At 48.3% G+C, this 16,910-nt stretch overlaps 1 protein-coding gene across 4 annotated transcripts in view; it reads left to right on the top strand.

The window, feature by feature from the left end:
• The window catches only part of SSH2 (slingshot protein phosphatase 2), a 279,823-nt gene that overhangs the window by 211,839 nt on the left and 51,074 nt on the right, over nucleotides 1–16,910 (top strand). For 3 of the 4 annotated variants that reach the window (XM_033921735.1, XM_033921731.1, XM_033921734.1), the window contains 3 exons: nucleotides 703–771; nucleotides 3,712–3,777; nucleotides 6,493–6,687. In XM_033921735.1, the coding sequence (XP_033777626.1) occupies nucleotides 703–771; nucleotides 3,712–3,777; nucleotides 6,493–6,687 (330 nt within the window). The remainder of the gene's footprint in view (nucleotides 1–702; nucleotides 772–3,711; nucleotides 3,778–6,492; nucleotides 6,688–16,910) is intronic. The other variant, XM_033921733.1, reaches the window with a different exon arrangement.

Below are 16,910 nucleotides of genomic sequence, written 5' to 3'. Positions count from 1 at the left end.
TTGCTTGCTTTGTGTTTTTGTTAATTTTATGTCCTTTATGGTGTTTTTATTTTATTTTAATCTTTATTGTAAAGTTCCTTGAGGGGCTATGTGCTTAAAGAGCAGTCGAGCACAATTCTGTAAATGAATTCAAATCTCAAAAATCAATGGAGGGGTACATTCAGAATTAGAAACTTATTCTTCAGGAGTGCCGGAATGTCTACTGCTTCTCAGTCCTTGTTTCACTCTCTCTCTTTGCCCAGTTTTGCATTATTCCCCCATATTCTCTATTCATTTGCCATCTTTGCATTTTTGCATTTGGAGAGAAGTAAGGGCTTGACTATGTATACAATACATACACTTTCAGGGACTAATGAAGTCTATTTTTGCTCATCTGCAGAAAGGACCACAGAAAAGACAGATGCAAATTTCCATGGCACGTTTCAAAGCAATAGTATAGGAATGCTTGAAAATTTGTGCAAAGTTTATGACTTACAATTATCTGCAGACTTTGTCCTAATGTGGATAGTTTGAAAATCCCCCACCACACTCCCCCCAAAAACTATTAAAGTAAAATAATTACAAATGAAAGATGTATTAAAAATTACATTACACTAAATTATGAGATTGTGGTACTTAAGAGAGATTGGCTGGCTCTTCAGTCTACAGAAGAAAATGTGAGTACTATGGTTATGACTCAATTTGCAAATCTTATGTCTGCAGCAGTTCCTGCACCATGGGACTTGTGCTTCCCCTCTGGAGTGACACGCTAATCCACCTTGATGGTGATGGGTAAGGCATTTGCTTTTCATACTAATTAAATTGTGTTACGAGGTGTTGTATATTAGAGAATGACACGGTGACAAAATTCATCACCGTTCCCGTCCCCGCAGATAACCGCGGAAAATAATCCCATGTCATTTTCTAGTGTCTATTTCATCCTCTGTCCTTCTACACCAGCATTCTTCAAAGCAAAGCTTGCGGGTCAGTGGTTGTGGCCATTCATACTCTGATTCTTCCCTCTCTCTTTAAAGAATGACATGAAGATGGTTTCCTGAAGTTATCCGCAGGGACGGGAACGGTAATGAATTTTGTCACCGTGTCATTCTCTATTGTGTATTCCATTTTGTCATATAGAGCTTCATCTCGTGGAACAGTTGTATGCTTTGAGTGTAGCCACTGAGGTCTTAGAAATTTTTTTTTAAATACAGTGGTACCTTGGTTTACGAGTGCACCAGTTTGCGAGTGTTTTGCAAGATGAGCAAAACATTCGCAAACTTGATGCCTCGTAAACCGAGCTTGCCTCGCTGTACGAGCGCCCCCCCCCCCGCTCGCGTTGCCCCCCTCCACCGCGATCCTACTTTCCCCCCTCCCGAGCAGTCAATGACACCCTTTACCCGACTTGGCACCAGTGCCGGTGCCCGAAGAACCTCCCTCTTCTGGCGCGGCTGGGCGGTGCGTCGGAGATCCTCCTTTTTCTGGGCTGGGCTGGGCTGGACTGGCTTTGAGCATATGCGCATGCTCAAAGCCTTCCGGTCTCGCTCTCTCCGAGATTGAGAGTGAAACCAGAAGGCTTTGAGCATGCACAAATGCTCAAAGCCAGTCCAGCCCAGTCCAGACCAGAAGAAGGAGGATCTCCGACGCACCGCCCAGCCGTGCCAGAACAGGGAGGTTCTTCGGGCACCGGCACTGGTGCCAAGTCGGGTAAAGGGTGTCATTGACTGCTCGGGGGGGGGGAAGTAGGATCGCGGTGGAGGGGGGCAACGCGAGCGGGGGGGATGCCGGATCGTGGGGGGGGGAAGTAGGATCGCGGTGAAGGGGGGCAACGCGAGCGGGGGGGATGCCTGATCGTGGGGGGGGGCACTCGTACAGCGAGGCAAGCTCAGTTTACGAGGCATCAAGTTTGCGAATGTTTTGCTCGTCTTGCAAAACACTCGCAAACTGGTGCACTCGTAAACCAAGGTACCACTGTATTTAAAAAAAAATTTCTAAGACCTCAGTGGCTACACTCAAAACATCAACTTAATTTTGAGATTTCCATATGGCCAGCCTCCTCATCGATCTTAACATAAGAATAACCTTTTTGGGTCAGACCAATGGTCCATCTAGCATAGTAGCCCATCATCACCACGGTGGCCAATCCAAGTCGCTACTATTTGGGGTTTTGCTAGGTACTAGTATGTTATGCAAATGGTCTTTTAAATACAAACTTTCTTTTCAATTACTGTATATGAAAATGACTCTTCTTCCCAGACTATAAATACGTATTCATAAATAGCAGTAAAAACTTTTCACTACACCTGACACAATCTGTGAGTGAAATGTGGCCATGTCGGGTCATCAATATTAATAAATCAGACTTTATTTGGACTGATCTACTACTTTTATTTGAACTCATCTGCTTTTTTTTTTGTTTTGCGAAGACTTAAAAGAAACATGATTTTTTCAATGAAAGGGTAATAGGTCAAGTAAGGTCTTTAACATTGTAGAAAGTAGGGAAATGGAGAGGCTAAATAGACTTGATGGTCTTTATTTGCTTCACTGTGATTAACATATGTGACATTTAATGATACAAGTCACCATTCCATGCTCTTGATTATGATACAATTTTGGAGATTTTTGTTTGTGCTGCTGTTTCATTTTGCCACAGTCTGTCTTTCTGTTGGTATAAAATAATTGTACTTGGGACTTGGATTGACCACGGTTGGAATCAGGATACTGGGCTTGATGGACCTTCGATCTGTCCCAGTATGGCAATTCTTATATGAGCCATGTATTAGACCAGTGGTTCCCAAACCTGTCCTGGAGGACCCCCAGGCCAGTCGGGTTTTCAAGATAGCCCTAATGAATATGCATGACAGAGATTTGCATAAAATGGAGATGCCAGGAATGCAGATCTTCTCCATGCATATTCATTAGGGCTATCTTGAAAACCCGACTGGCCTGGGGGTTGTCCAGGACAGGTTTGGGAACCACTGTATTAGACAGTGAAGCTATTGTAACCTCACTGATGAGGTTGGATCTTAGGCACTGATGGAATAAGGTTTTATGACATCACAATCTCAGCTCTGGAGTGTTGCTACTATTTGGGTTTCTAACTGGGCACTTGGGACCTGGGTTGGCCACTGTTGGAAACTGGGCTTGATGGACCTTCAGTCTGTCCTAGTATGACAATTTGTATGTTCTTAACTGCCAAAAGTTAGCTAGTTAGTTAGTTTTGAAATCAAATCTTACCTGTTGATGTCATGAGTAATAGGAGTTTGTAGAAAGTTCAGTTTTCAACCAGTCTGGCTGAGAAGATATGAGCTAGTCATTTAATTTAATGCAGTGTTTATATAATGCTAAATCATTACACTGGCTTTGAAGCAGTGTACAAAAACAAATTAAATTTGATTTATACAATGGAGAAAAGTCTAATCGGGTATTTTGAGTAACTTCCCTCTCTGTCCCAATGGGCTCACAAGTTAACTATAGTACCTATGAAAAGGAATAAGCAAACAATTATTATCATACATACCAGGGCTAGATAAAGGGAAGGATGAGGGGAAAACAATACAGTAATCCAAAACACAACAGAAGAGAAAAACTCCAAAGCAGAGTTCTGGACAGAGAGTTATTTAACAAAAAAGTAAGTTTTTAGTTGTTCCAGCTAGTAGGTGCAGGATAGGCAAATATAATGTGCTAAAAACTTTTACAGGATCAGATCTAACCTACTTTATGCTCATGTTGCAGTGGATTCAGCGTGTCAACAGATAACAGAGTACACATCTTTAAGCCTGTTTCTGTACAGGCCATGTGGTAAGGCTCTTTGCAATAATTCTTTCTTAATTTTCTAACCTGTAAACTTGTCTGTTGTAAATGGTAGGAACCACTCTGGTAAAAGCTGTGTGATTGCTAGGAATAAGAGTGCAGTCATGAAGTTAAATGTTCATATTGTCTAATCCAGTGTTTCTCAGCACATGGTACGCATGCCCATAGGGGTATGCAGCCACTTTATGGGGGTACCTACTGCATGGTTCTCCTGCCCCCCCCACCTTCCTTCTTAATGGCTGAAAGAAGCCGACACCAGGGATACCATGACTTAATTCCTTCCCATCCCCCTCTGCCAAAGCCGACCCAGAAGGCTTCCCTACGATGTCAGAGCTGACATCAGAGGGAAGCCTTCTGGTTCAGCAGGGAATCCCATTTACCTCCTTCCAGGCTCTTGTTGCAGGAACGTGGCAATGGCTCTTTGCATGCTGCAGTGGCTGACCTGAAAGCCTTCTCTCCAACGTCAGAGCTGATGTCCAAGGGAAAGCTTGTAGGTCAGCTAAGTACAGCATAAAAGAGCTGCTGCCTGCATCTGCCTGCAAACGTGCAAGTGAAGGCAGGAAGGAGGAGCCCATCTGGCAGCCATGAAAGAAGCGAGTGCAGCCCTGCAAGCAAGTAAGGGAGAGAGAGGGCATGATCGTGGGACAAAGGGAGAAGGGGGAGGGAGGTGCGTGTTGGGACATAGGAGAGGCACGATTTTAGGACAAATGCTGGAAGGCAGAGAGGTTAGCACAAACTCAGAACACAGAAGGAAGGGAGAGGACATGAACTTGAGACACAAGGGAGGGAGGGAATAGAAAGGGAGAATTGTTGGACATGAGTGTTTGAGTGAAAGGGAAAGAGATGGTGCACATGGGGAAAGGAAGAAAGGAAAATAGGGCAGAGAGAGAGAGAGAGGAATGAGGTAGAGATACATGGGGAATAGAAGGATGAGAGGGAGAAATGTTGGATATGGTGGTGGAGAGGGACAGATTGAAGGGGTTGCCAGGGGGAGGAATGTTGGACATAGTGATGGAGGGAGAGATGTGGCCTGGTGTTAGAGAGGGGTGATAGAAGGAGAAATGGGCATGGGGCTGGTGGGCAGTGGTGAAAAATGCTTCACATGATCCGGGGGATGAGAGAGGAAGAAATGTTGGATGTAGCAGTAGAGGGGGTGGGAGAGATGCCTGGATCTCTCAAGACAGATGGACAGAGAGAGAGAGTGAGACATGTTGCCAATGGGAGTGGAGGAGAGAGGAAGAAAAGTTGGATTCATGGAGGGACAGAAAGAGATGTTTGTTGGGGAATGGAATGAGGTCTGGAGGAGAGGAAGCATGCAGGAAGCAGAAAGAAATAAATATTGGATGCACAGTCAGAAGGAAGTGCAACCAGAGACTCATGAAATTACCAGACAACTAAGGTTGGAAAAATGATTTTATTTTCAATTTAGTGATCAAAATGTGTCAGTTTTGAGAATATATATCTGCTGTCTATATTTTGCACTATATTTGTCTATTTTTCTATAGTTATTACCGAGGTTACCGAGGTGACATTGCATATTTTAAAATCATCTGCCTTGACCTCTTTGGGAAAAAAATGAATATAAATGATAATTAACATTTTCTCTGCGAACAGTGTGCTTTGTGGTTTTTTTTAATTTTGTAGTTACCTTTATGTATTAATAAGATTATATTGTGTGTATATGAAAAATGGATAGAAAATATTGCATTACAGTACTACCGTGTTTCCCCGAAAATAAGACACTCTTATATTAATTTTGGGCCCAAAAAAGCCCTAGGTCTTATTTCCTGGGTAGCTCTTATTTTATACAATAATAATCTCTCCCTTCCTCTCCTCTACCCCAATTCTTCCTATTTCCTTTCTCTCCCCACATGTGCAGCATCTTTCCTCCCCTCTCACCCATCCCCTTGTGCAGTATCTTTCTATCCGTCCCTCCCATCCCCTTGTGCAGCAGAACTCTTGAAGCTTCTATCCCTCTCCTTGTGCAGCAGAACCCTTGCAGCTTCTATCCTCCCTCCCATCTCTTGTGCAGCAGAACCCTTGAAGCTTCTAGCCCTTCCTTCCTCCCATCCCCCATGCAGCATCTTTCTATCCCTCCCATCCTCTCTGCTGCCGTGCAACCCCCCCCCACCACTGACCCTTTCATCTCTCACTTCCATCCAAACCCCGACCATGAGACCGAAATACATGGTAATAAACAGCAGCGTCAGCAGTACAGGCTGTATCATGGCCTTCTCATGCCCGAGCGTTCTTCTGCCACATCACTGATGATGTCATCAACGCAGCACAGAACACCCAGCGTGAGAAGGCTGAGATGCAGCCTGTGCTGTCGACCCTGCCGTTTGTTACCAGGTATTTCGCGGTTGGAGTTCAGATGGAAGGGTCGGGGGGAGGAAGCGCTGCTGCTAGCAACTAGGACTTATTTTCGGGGGTAGGGCTTATATTAAGACCTACCCTGAAAATCAAGCTAGGGCTTATTTTTGGGTAAGCACAGTATTATTATGGGGGTGGAGTAAGGGACAGAGCTTGGACAGTGGTACTCAGTTGATATTTGTTAGGCATAGGGGGGTACTTGGCTTGAAGAAGTTGAGAAACACTGGTCTACACTACCTCTGTAGTCCTGATGCCGAGATGTCATATGATATTTTAGCCATCCTGGGTTCAGTGGTAAGATTTCAGCTGACCCCAAGTTCGTTCTTTCAGGTCTGCTTTGCAGAGTTTGCACAAAGCCTGTGAGGTGGCTAGGCTTCATAATTATTATCCAGGGAGCCTGTTCCTCACCTGGGTGAGTTACTATGAGAGTCACATTAACTCTGACCAGGCTTCGGTCAACGAATGGAATGCTATGCAGGATGTGCAGTCATACCGATCCGATTCCCCTGTGCTCTTCACTGATGTGTAAGTATGTGGTAACAAGCTTTTGCTCTGTTAATTTCTATCCTGTAGAAGACAGAAGCTTGCCTAACATAGTGTTATGTTCTGTGTGACTGAAAATATCTCTGATACAACATAGTAATATAGTAGGGGAAAGGGGATGGGATTCGAAACAATGCCTTTCTGTGGTTACAATCAAAGTGGCTTACATATTAAATACAGGTTCTTATTTTGTACTTGGGACAGTGAAGGGTTAAATGACTTGCCCAGAGTCAAAAGGAGCTTCAGTGGGAGTCAAACCCAGTTCCTCTGGTTCTCAGGCTACTGCATTAACCATTAAGTTATTCCTTCACTAAATGAAGAGCGACTAAAATGGTTAAGAGACTGGAGGAGTTGCCTTACAGTAAGAGATTAGAGAAACTGGGCCTCTTCTCCCTTGAAAGGAGGAGGCAGAGGGGACATGATCGAAACATTCAAGATAATGAAAGGAATAGACTTAGTAGATAGACAGGTTGTTCACCCTCTCCAAGGTAGAGAGAACGAGAGGGCACTCTCTAAAGTTAAAAGGGGATAGATTCCGTACAAACGTAAGGAAGTTCTTCTTCACCCAGAGAGTGGTGGAAAACTGGAACGCTCTTCCGGAGGCTGTTATAGGGGGAAACACCCTCCAGGGATTCAAGACAAAGTTAGACAAGTTCCTGCTGAACCAGAACTTATGGAGGTAAGGCTAGACTCAGGGCACTGGTCTTTGACCTTAGGGCCACCATGTGAGCGGACTGCTGGGCACGATGGACCACTGGTCTGACCCAGCAGCGGCAATTCTTATGTTCTTATCTAACCAGCCAATCAAGACGCACATTTTCTAAAAAAGACAATCCAAGGCAGGCCGCCTACACTGTATGTGTCTATTGCAGGGAGGCGCCTAGGGATGCTTAAGCTCGCCCAAGGCTGGGCGTGGTTTTGCCCAGAAGTGGCCTTAGGCAAGCTTAAGCAGCCCTAGGTGTCTCCCTAGGGCCGTGATAGGCACCTGAAATGTAGGCCAACAAAATGCTGGCCTACATTTCAAATGGATGTGGTCGCTAAACTGAGCAGCCGCAGCAGGGAATCCCTGTACCCCACCACAAGTTGGCCAGCAGGAGGGATACCCACTCCTTCCACCCCCCCCCCCCCACACACACACACAGAGTCTGTGGCTGGAGAAATGCTCACTCCCTGAAAAAGCAAAGGATGTAATCAGTCAAATAAAAAAGTAAACAACATCTGAGAGCTGTATTCTTATACTCTTTCAATAACATCAAGCATTAGGTCCATCCAGTGTAGCAGATCCCCTTTTACAAAACTTTAGCACGTCGGAACTGTTACGGTTTTGTAAAAGGGGGAGATAAATGATTTAAACATCTCGTGTCACATTCATTTAGGTTCAGTTTTTTTCCTGTGCTTTTGTATAATGCAGAGGATAGTGTATTTTCTGAAGAGGTTCTGTTGAGGTGATAAAGATGTTAGTACTCGTGCTAGGAGTCTGTAGTATATAACTAAAACAAATGAAAAGCATAGAGATTGGAAAGCTAAAATGGAAATGTTCCAACCAGATTTCTTATTCCCCATTTTGACACCAAAACCTCGCTTTTCTTTTAAGTGTTTTATGTTGAAAAGAATTCCCTTCAGGTATCCACAAGCATAGTTTATCCCAGGACAAGCAGGCATGATATTCTCACATGTGGGTGACGTCATCTACGGAGCCCCAGCGCGGACAGCTTTTCAAGCAAACTTGCTAGAAGTTTCAAGTTTGCACACTGCACCATGCATGTGCATGCCTTCTGCCCACTAGAGGGCGCATCCCACCTCGTGGTCCTCAGTTCAATTTTTTCCGCGGAGCAAGAAAGCCCTGTGGATCTGAGCTCCAGTGTTTTGCCTTCTAGCTGCCGCGTTTAGTTTGCTCTTTCATCGAATTAGTTCGCGGTGCTGTTTTCTTTTCTGTTCTTTTCTTTAAAAAAAAAAAAAAAAAAAATTTTGTTTTTCGTTGGGCTCCGGGGGCTCCCGGAAGCCGTGGCTGCGGGACGTCGGTCGTTCCCGGCCTTCTTCTTTTTCTTCGTTGATGTCCCGTCCTGTTACGGGATTCAAAAAGTGCAGCCGGTGTGAGAGGTTACTTTCCATCACTGACCCTCACCGGTGGTGCATTGTCTGTCTTGGGCCCGAACATCCGACAGCGTCGTGTGATCGCTGTGCTACTTTCTAAAACAGGGCCCTCCGTCGCCGTAAGGCCAGAATGGCTGAATTGTTCGCCGTCGACACGCCGCCTAAGGCCTCGACGTCGGCCTCGGCTTCGGCCCCGGCCTTGACCTCGGCCTCGGCGTCCTCGGGGGCCTCGGCTTCGCCTCGGCCCTCGTCTTCGAAGGCGTCGTCAGCGAAGCCAGCTTCGGGTAAGTCCTCTGTTCCATCCCCTTCAGCAAAGAAGCCATCCTCGACTCAGGCCAAGGCGGGTGGGTCGACCCCGGCCCCGCATCGGACCTCCACTTCGCACACCCCGAGGGAATACTCGAGACCGAGGTCGCCCTCCAGGGAGTGTGCCCCGGACTCGGAACTCCCCACCTTCGTGGGGATTCCGGCCTTCCAGGATCTCCTCCGAGCCCTGATCTCATCGGAGCTGTCGGGAGCCCTGGAAGTGTTGCAACGTGCTGCGGTTCCGGCGGCCTCGACCTCGGCCGGGGCGCCTTCGGTCTCGGAGGCCCCGGCCTCGGCTCCCTCGACCTCGGGAGCCCCGGCCTCAGCGACCTCGGTCTCGGGTACCGTGGCCCCGTTCACCTCGGCCTCGGCCCCGCCCCTGACCTCGACCTCGGGGGAAACTCCTGAGCGGAGTGTAAGGCCCAAAGAAAAGTTGCGCAGAGTGCGCCGTCTTTCCTCCTCTTCCTCCGGGTCTTCCCGGGACGCCTCGCCCTCGACGCGACCTCGGACGAGGCGCCGATCGAGGAAGTCTAAGCGGCCCCGAGGCTCGCCTCGGCGCGATCGTTCCTCGTCGTTCGGGGGCGAGGCGCTGCAGGTGTCGGAGTTGCGCCTCGACAACCCGAGGCTCCTCCGCTCACCTCGTGGGAAGTCTTCCCGTGCCGCCTCGCCGAGGAAATGGGAGAGTGTCCCACGGACCCCGGGGTCCTCGCCCAAGGGTTCTGCGAGGAGGATAATTTCCCCTTCCCCCTCGAGGGCCTTGGAGAGGGGATCCTGGGATTCGGGATCTGTTAGGGATCCTCATTATTCTCATGAGGCCTCCCCCCTCTCCTCGGTGGGGCGGTCGAGAACCCCGTCTCCCCAGGCTAGGCCGTCCTCATTTTCATCCTTTGTTCAGGACATGGCCCAAGCCCTGGGGATTGACCTGATGGTAGGTTCTCGGTATTCCAAAGAATTTTTGGAGGAACAGGACCTTCCCACTCCTCCTAGAGAGGTGCCTAGACTCCCTCTCAACAGTGTCCTTCTGCAGACCTGGCTGAAGAACTTGTCAAACCCTCTTACAGTCACGTCTGTGCCTTCAAAAATGGAATCGAAGTATAGGACGATTCCCCCTAAAGGGTTCGATAAGGCGCAGCTCTCCCACCAGTCTCTTCTGGTGGAGTCTGCTCTTAAAAAATCACAGCCCTCACGGGTTTCTGCGGCGGTTCCACCCGGCAGGGAGGGGCGGACCCTGGACAAGTTTGGCCGTCGCCTCTATTCAAACTCCCTGATGGCCACCAGGGTTCTAAATTACGCCTTCACCTTTTCCTCCTATTTGCGTGGTATGGTGAAGGACCTTCCTCAATATCGAAACTCGTTACCGGACTCCCAAAGAGCAGGATTCGATAAGTTTATGTCCAACCTGTCTCAATTGCGGTTGTACCTATTCCATGCAGTGTACGACGCCTTTGAGCTGGTTTCGAGGGTGTCGGCCTTCGCTGTGGCCATGCGCCGCTTGGCCTGGCTTCGCACCCTCGACATGGACCCAAACCTGCAGGAACGTCTTGCAGACTTGCCTTGTGTGGGGTCCGAGTTATTTGACGAGTCATTGGATGCGGCGACCAAGCGGTTATCGGAGCAGGAGCGCTCTTTAGCATCCCTGGTCCGCCCCAAACCTAGGCCCCCGCCGCAGAAACCTTTCCGGCCTCCGCCGCGCCGATACCCTCAGAAGTCGACCCCGGCTTTCTCGAGACCGCCTCCGAGACGTCCGTCTCAGCGAGGCAGAGGGGGACAAACCCAAGCCCCGGCGCAGGGCCCTTCTAAGCCCGCGCCTTCCTTTTGACGGGCTGAGCGGACGGGGCGGGTTCCCCTCCGCACTTTCACAGGAACCCCTTCCTATCGGGGGGCGTCTTCGGTCCTTCCGGGAGGCATGGACCGGGATTACCTCAGACGCTTGGGTGCTCCGGATCGTCTCCGAGGGCTACTCGCTCAATTTTGTGTCCTCGCCACCGGACAGTCCCCCAAGTTTAGTCTCTTGCAACCGTTCGCAGCTACCGACCCTTCTGACCGAAGCCAAAGCCCTCTTGAAGCTTCGGGCGGTCGAGCCGGTCCCCAAGGACCAGTGGGGTACGGGGTTTTACTCCCGTTACTTTTTGGTCCCAAAAAAGACCGGGGACCTGCGCCCCATACTGGACCTCAGGAAGCTCAACAAATTCCTGGTCCGGGAGAAGTTTCGAATGCTATCTCTCCCGGTTTTGTATCCTCTCTTGGAGGAAGGGGACTGGATGTGCTCCCTCGACTTGAAGGAAGCATATACCCATGTTCCGGTGCACCCCGCCTGCCGAAGATTTTTACGATTCCAGGTGGGGGACCTCCACCTCCAGTACAGGGTACTGCCCTTCGGCCTGGCCGCGTCCCCACGAGTATTCACGAAGTGCATGGTGGTGGTTGCGGCAGCCCTGAGGTCTCGTGGACTCCATGTGTTCCCTTACCTGGACGATTGGCTCATCAAAGCCCCGACCAGGGAGGGGGTTATCTCAGCGACCCGACAGTCTATTGCCTTCCTGCAAACTCTCGGGTTCGAGATAAACTTTCCAAAGTCTCAGTTGAGGCCGGCTCAGTCTCTTCAATTCATAGGTGCGGTGCTGGACACGGTGCGCCTGCGCTCCTACCTCCCGACCCAGCGGTTGGAAGCCTTGGTACGGATGGGCCGCCAGGTCTCTCAACTATCGATGGTGTCGGCCAAGCGCATGATGATGCTGCTCGGCCATATGGCCTCGACGGTACACGTCACGCCGTTTGCGAGGCTACATCTGAGGATCCCTCAGTGGACCCTCGCGTCCCAGTGGCGTCAGGAGTGCGATCCGGTGTCTCGCCTCATTTCGGTGACTCCGCTTTTGCGGAAATCGCTGCGTTGGTGGACAGACTCTTCAAATCTGTCCATGGGGCTACTGTTTCGCACTCCTCCTTTTCGCAAGGTCCTGACCACGGACTCCTCGGAGTACGCGTGGGGAGCCCACCTCGACGGTCTTCGCACGCAGGGCCTGTGGTCGGCAGAAGACCGTCGGTGTCATATCAACGTGCTAGAGCTGCGGGCCATCTTCCTAGCACTTCGAGCCTTCGTTCACATATTGCAGGACCAGGTGGTCCTCGTCCGCACGGACAATCAGGTGGCAATGTACTATGTGAACAAGCAGGGGGGAACGGGGTCTTGGCCCCTCTGTTCCGAGGCTCTTCGCCTTTGGGAGTGGGCGGTCTCCCGGAACATCTTCCTCCGGGCGGTCTACATCCAAGGAGAACTGAATTGTCTGGCGGACAAACTCAGTCGACTTCTGCAACCGCACGAGTGGACTCTACACTCAGCAGTTCTGCGCGAGGTTTTCGCTCGCTGGGGAACGCCACAGGTGGATCTGTTTGCCTCTCCGGAGACACACAAACTACCACTGTATTGTTCTCGGATGTACTCGCGGGATCGTCTGGAAGCGGATGCCTTCCTCCTCGATTGGGAAGGGAGGTTCCTGTATGCATTCCCTCCTTTCCCTCTGATCATGCGAACGTTAGTACATCTAAAATCGTCCACGGCCACGATGATTCTCATAGCACCCCGGTGGCCGCGTCAGCACTGGTTCTCCCTGCTACTTCAGCTCAGTGCCAGGGAGCCTCTTCCTCTGCCTGTCTTTCCTTCTCTGCTGTCTCAGAGTCAAGGATCCATGTTACATCCCAATCTGCAGTCATTGCACCTGACAGCTTGGTTTCTTGTTCCCTGACTCCTCCGGACCTGTCTCAATCGGTGAGGGAGGTGTTGGAAGCCTCCCGCAAGATCTCGACGAGGCTTTGCTATTCGCAGAAATGGACCAGGTTTTCCACCTGGTGTTCGTCTTTTCACCTGGATCCGGTATCGGTTCCGGTATCCTCGGTTTTGGACTATTTATTCCATTTGTCGCGCTCTGGCTTGAAAACCACTTCGGTGCGTGTTCATCTTAGTGCGATTTCTGCTTTCCACCAACCTCTGGATGGACGCCCTCTGTCACTCCATCCCTTGGTGACACGCTTCATGAAAGGGTTACTCAGGGTTTGTCCCCCTCTTAAGCCTCCTTCTGTCGTGTGGAATTTGAATGTGGTTTTGGCTCAACTGATGAAGCCCCCTTTTGAGCCACTCAACAAGTCCCTCTTGAAATTTCTGACTTGGAAGGTGGTGTTTCTGATTGCCCTCACCTCCGCCAGGCGGATTGGGGAGTTGCAAGCCTTGGTTGCGGATCCCCCTTTCACCGTCTTCCATCATGACAAGGTGGTTCTCCGCACCCATCCTAAGTTTGTCCCTAAGGTTGTTTCTGATTTCCACCTCAATCAGTCCATTGTCCTTCCTGTGTTCTTTCCTAAGCCCCACTCCCATCCTGGCGAGGCGGCGCTCCACACGCTTGACTGTAAGAGGGCGTTGGCGTATTACCTTCAACGCACCAGGTCCCATCGGAAGGTCCCTCAATTGTTTTTGTCCTTCGATCCCAATCGATTAGGGCATCCAGTTTCCAAGCGCACTCTGTCTAACTGGTTGGCTGCTTGCATTTCCTTTTGCTATGCTCAGGCTGGCCTTCCTCCCCCGGGTCGAGTCACGGGGCACAAGGTCCGAGCGATGGCAGCTTCGATAGCTTTCCTCCGATCCACTCCGATGGAGGACATATGTAAGGCTGCCACTTGGTCTTCGGTTCATACATTCACCTCTCATTACTGTCTGGACACTTTATCCAGGAGTGACGGCCGGTTTGGCCAGTCAGTTTTGCAAAATCTGTTTTCCTAAATTGCCATCCTCCCACCTGCCCTTTTTTGGTTGGCTTGGAGGTCACCCACATGTGAGAATATCATGCCTGCTTGTCCTGGGATAAAGCACAGTTACTTACCGTAACAGGTGTTATCCAGGGACAGCAGGCATATATTCTCACAACCCGCCCACCTCCCCGGGGATGGTTTCTAGGCTAGTTATGGAACTGAGGACCACGAGGTGGGATGCGCCCTCTAGTGGGCAGAAGGCATGCACATGCGTGGTGCAGTGTGCAAACTTGAAACTTCTAGCAAGTTTGCTTGAAAAGCTGTCCGCGCTGGGGCTCCGTAGATGACATCACCCACATGTGAGAATATATGCCTGCTGTCCCTGGATAACACCTGTTACGGTAAGTAACTGTGCTTTCCCTGTCTGTTCAGGAAAGGGCCTACCTGAGCTGTAACATTCACATTTAGTTTCCTTCCTCTTCTTTGACCGTTTATCTCTGGCCTTTTTAGCTCTTTTCCTGAATCTGCTGAAAGCAAACAAAACCAAGGTCTGCTAGTTGGAATGTAACTAAACATTATTTAAATATGGTGGAAAGAAAGGGGGAATATGAAGCACATATATGTTATGGCACTTTTTTGCAGTTTATGTGGATAAAGATATACGCTTGTACTTTCCCTCTCCCTTTCCCCATCTACCTATGTTAAGCTTGGCCTGGTTAGAAAGCCCTTCAGACAGAAAGAGTAGGCACAGAATTTCCAGTCTCCTACCCTACATTTATTGTCTTGCTAGATGAAAGTAGTTTTCTTTTCTTGCTGATGCAGAGAATGGGGCAGATTGAGCCCCAAACACAGCTGATTGTCTGAGACCACCTCCATCCTTTGATTAGTGGAACTATTTTTACAAACTGTGATAAGACCAGAGGCAGCAGGACTTTAGGAATGTGTGCAGGGCTTAGAGTCTCTCCATTGCCATTTAAGGAGGCAGAGAGCCGATACCTTTCCTGGGAAGGTAGGGGGGAGATGATTTGAAAAGTAGTAATGTGTAACCAGAATCTGCAAAATACTACTTTATGTTGGTACCTGTGCATAGTATTGTTTCTTGTAGGCAGAGTTAAAATGTTATACTCTGAATGGAAAAAAATATGACAGGCAAAATAAAAATCGTCACGCAATACAACACAGACAAGATTCTAACAAAAATCGTCACGCAATACAACACAGACAAGATTCTAACAAAATCCACAACAGCCGAAGCAATATCAACAGACAGGTTCTGGACCGACTTCCCTAAAACCCAATGGACCGAATTGGACAGGCTATACAAAAAATATTGCAAATCAGCATGTGATCTGAATAACTGCCCACCATACCTACTAGCAACAGCTTCCACCAACTTCAAAGCTTGCTACACATTATGGCTGCAAACCACACTCAGGGAAGGCCAGTTCCCACCAGACCTCGGAGAAATTATAATCACGCCAATACTGAAAGATCCCAAAGGTCTAACAAACAGCCCATCAAACTACAGACCAATCGCTTCTATCCCAACATACGTCAAAATAATAGAAGGACTAGTCGCACAACAACTGTCCACGTACCTCGAATCCCACAACATCTTACACCCATCCCAATCCGGATTCAGAACCAACTACAGTACTGAAACTCTACTGGTATCTCTACTAGACATAGCTCGAAGTCACCTCAGCCAAGGAAACAAACTGCTAATCATCCAATTTGATTTATCAGCTGCATTCGATCTAGTGGACCACTACATACTCCTCCAAATACTAGACGCAATAGGAATTTCAGGTAAAGTTCATAACTGGTTCAAAGGCTTCCTCAAAAATAGAACATACAGAGTCAAATCTAAAGACATTCTATCTGAACCATGGTCCAATCCATGTGGAGTACCACAAGGCTCTCCCCTCTCTCCCACACTTTTCAACCTATTCATATCCTCCCTAGGCACCACCCTAGACGCCCAAAATATTACTTCTCTCAGCTACGCGGACGACATTACCATCCTCCTTCCATTCGACATACATATCCCAATCTCCACAGAACGCCTGAAAACTACATTGGAAACAGTGGATAAATGGATGATAGATCACAAGTTGAAGCTGAACTCTGACAAAACCAAATTCTTATTACTAGAGAAAGACAAAAAACCATCCCTAACAGAACTGGAAGTAAACTCAATCAAGTACCCTATACAGAACTCCCTCAAAATCCTTGGAATACACTTAGACAGATGCTGTACAATGCAAACACAAATCCAAAAAATCACCCAAAAAGCATTCTTCACAATGCGAAATTTAAGAAAAATCAGAAAATTATTTAAAAAAGACCAATTCAGGATCATTGTCCAATCCCTGGTACTAAGTATCGTCGACTATTGCAACAGCCTCTACTTACCCTGCCCGACCAACACAATAAAAAAACTACAGACCATCCAGAACACAGCCCTCAGACTCATATATTCACTCAGCAAATACGACCACATTACCAATGCATACCTAGAATCTCACTGGCTACCAATAAAAGCAAGAACACAATTCAAACTCTACTGTCTCATCTTCAAAGTAACCCATGGCACGGCACCCAGTTACCTAAATAACCGTTTTCACTACTACCACCCACCAAGAAAAAGGAGAACACAGAACCTCTTCACCTATCCACCACTCAACGGTACTTGTCGTAAGAAACTCTACGACAACCTCCTGGGGACACAGGCAGCCAAAATAGACTCTGACATCTCTAAATTACTGACCAAAACAACAGACATAAAAGAGTTCCGCAAAGAAATAAAAACACTACTGTTCAAAAAATATCTCCCATCACTAACCACCGCCCAATGAGTTCCCAATCAACGACTTCGGAATCACTCATCCATATTATCTCTTTGTCTGTGATCAAGAATATACTGTAACTCTTCTACACTACACCCGACTTAACTGATCGAGTTGACATGTATTACCTCTGTAAAATGCATTATCTTCTGCTATATGTATTATCTTCTGTAATAAGTAATATCTTCTGTAAAATTGTAATATCATAACTCTTCA

The sequence above is a fragment of the Geotrypetes seraphini genome, chromosome 15, assembly GCF_902459505.1.
Source record: "Geotrypetes seraphini chromosome 15, aGeoSer1.1, whole genome shotgun sequence".
Lineage (NCBI taxonomy): Eukaryota > Metazoa > Chordata > Amphibia > Gymnophiona > Dermophiidae > Geotrypetes > Geotrypetes seraphini.
The sequence above is the reverse complement of the archived record's forward strand: the minus strand, read 5'-3'. Positions and strand labels throughout refer to the sequence as shown.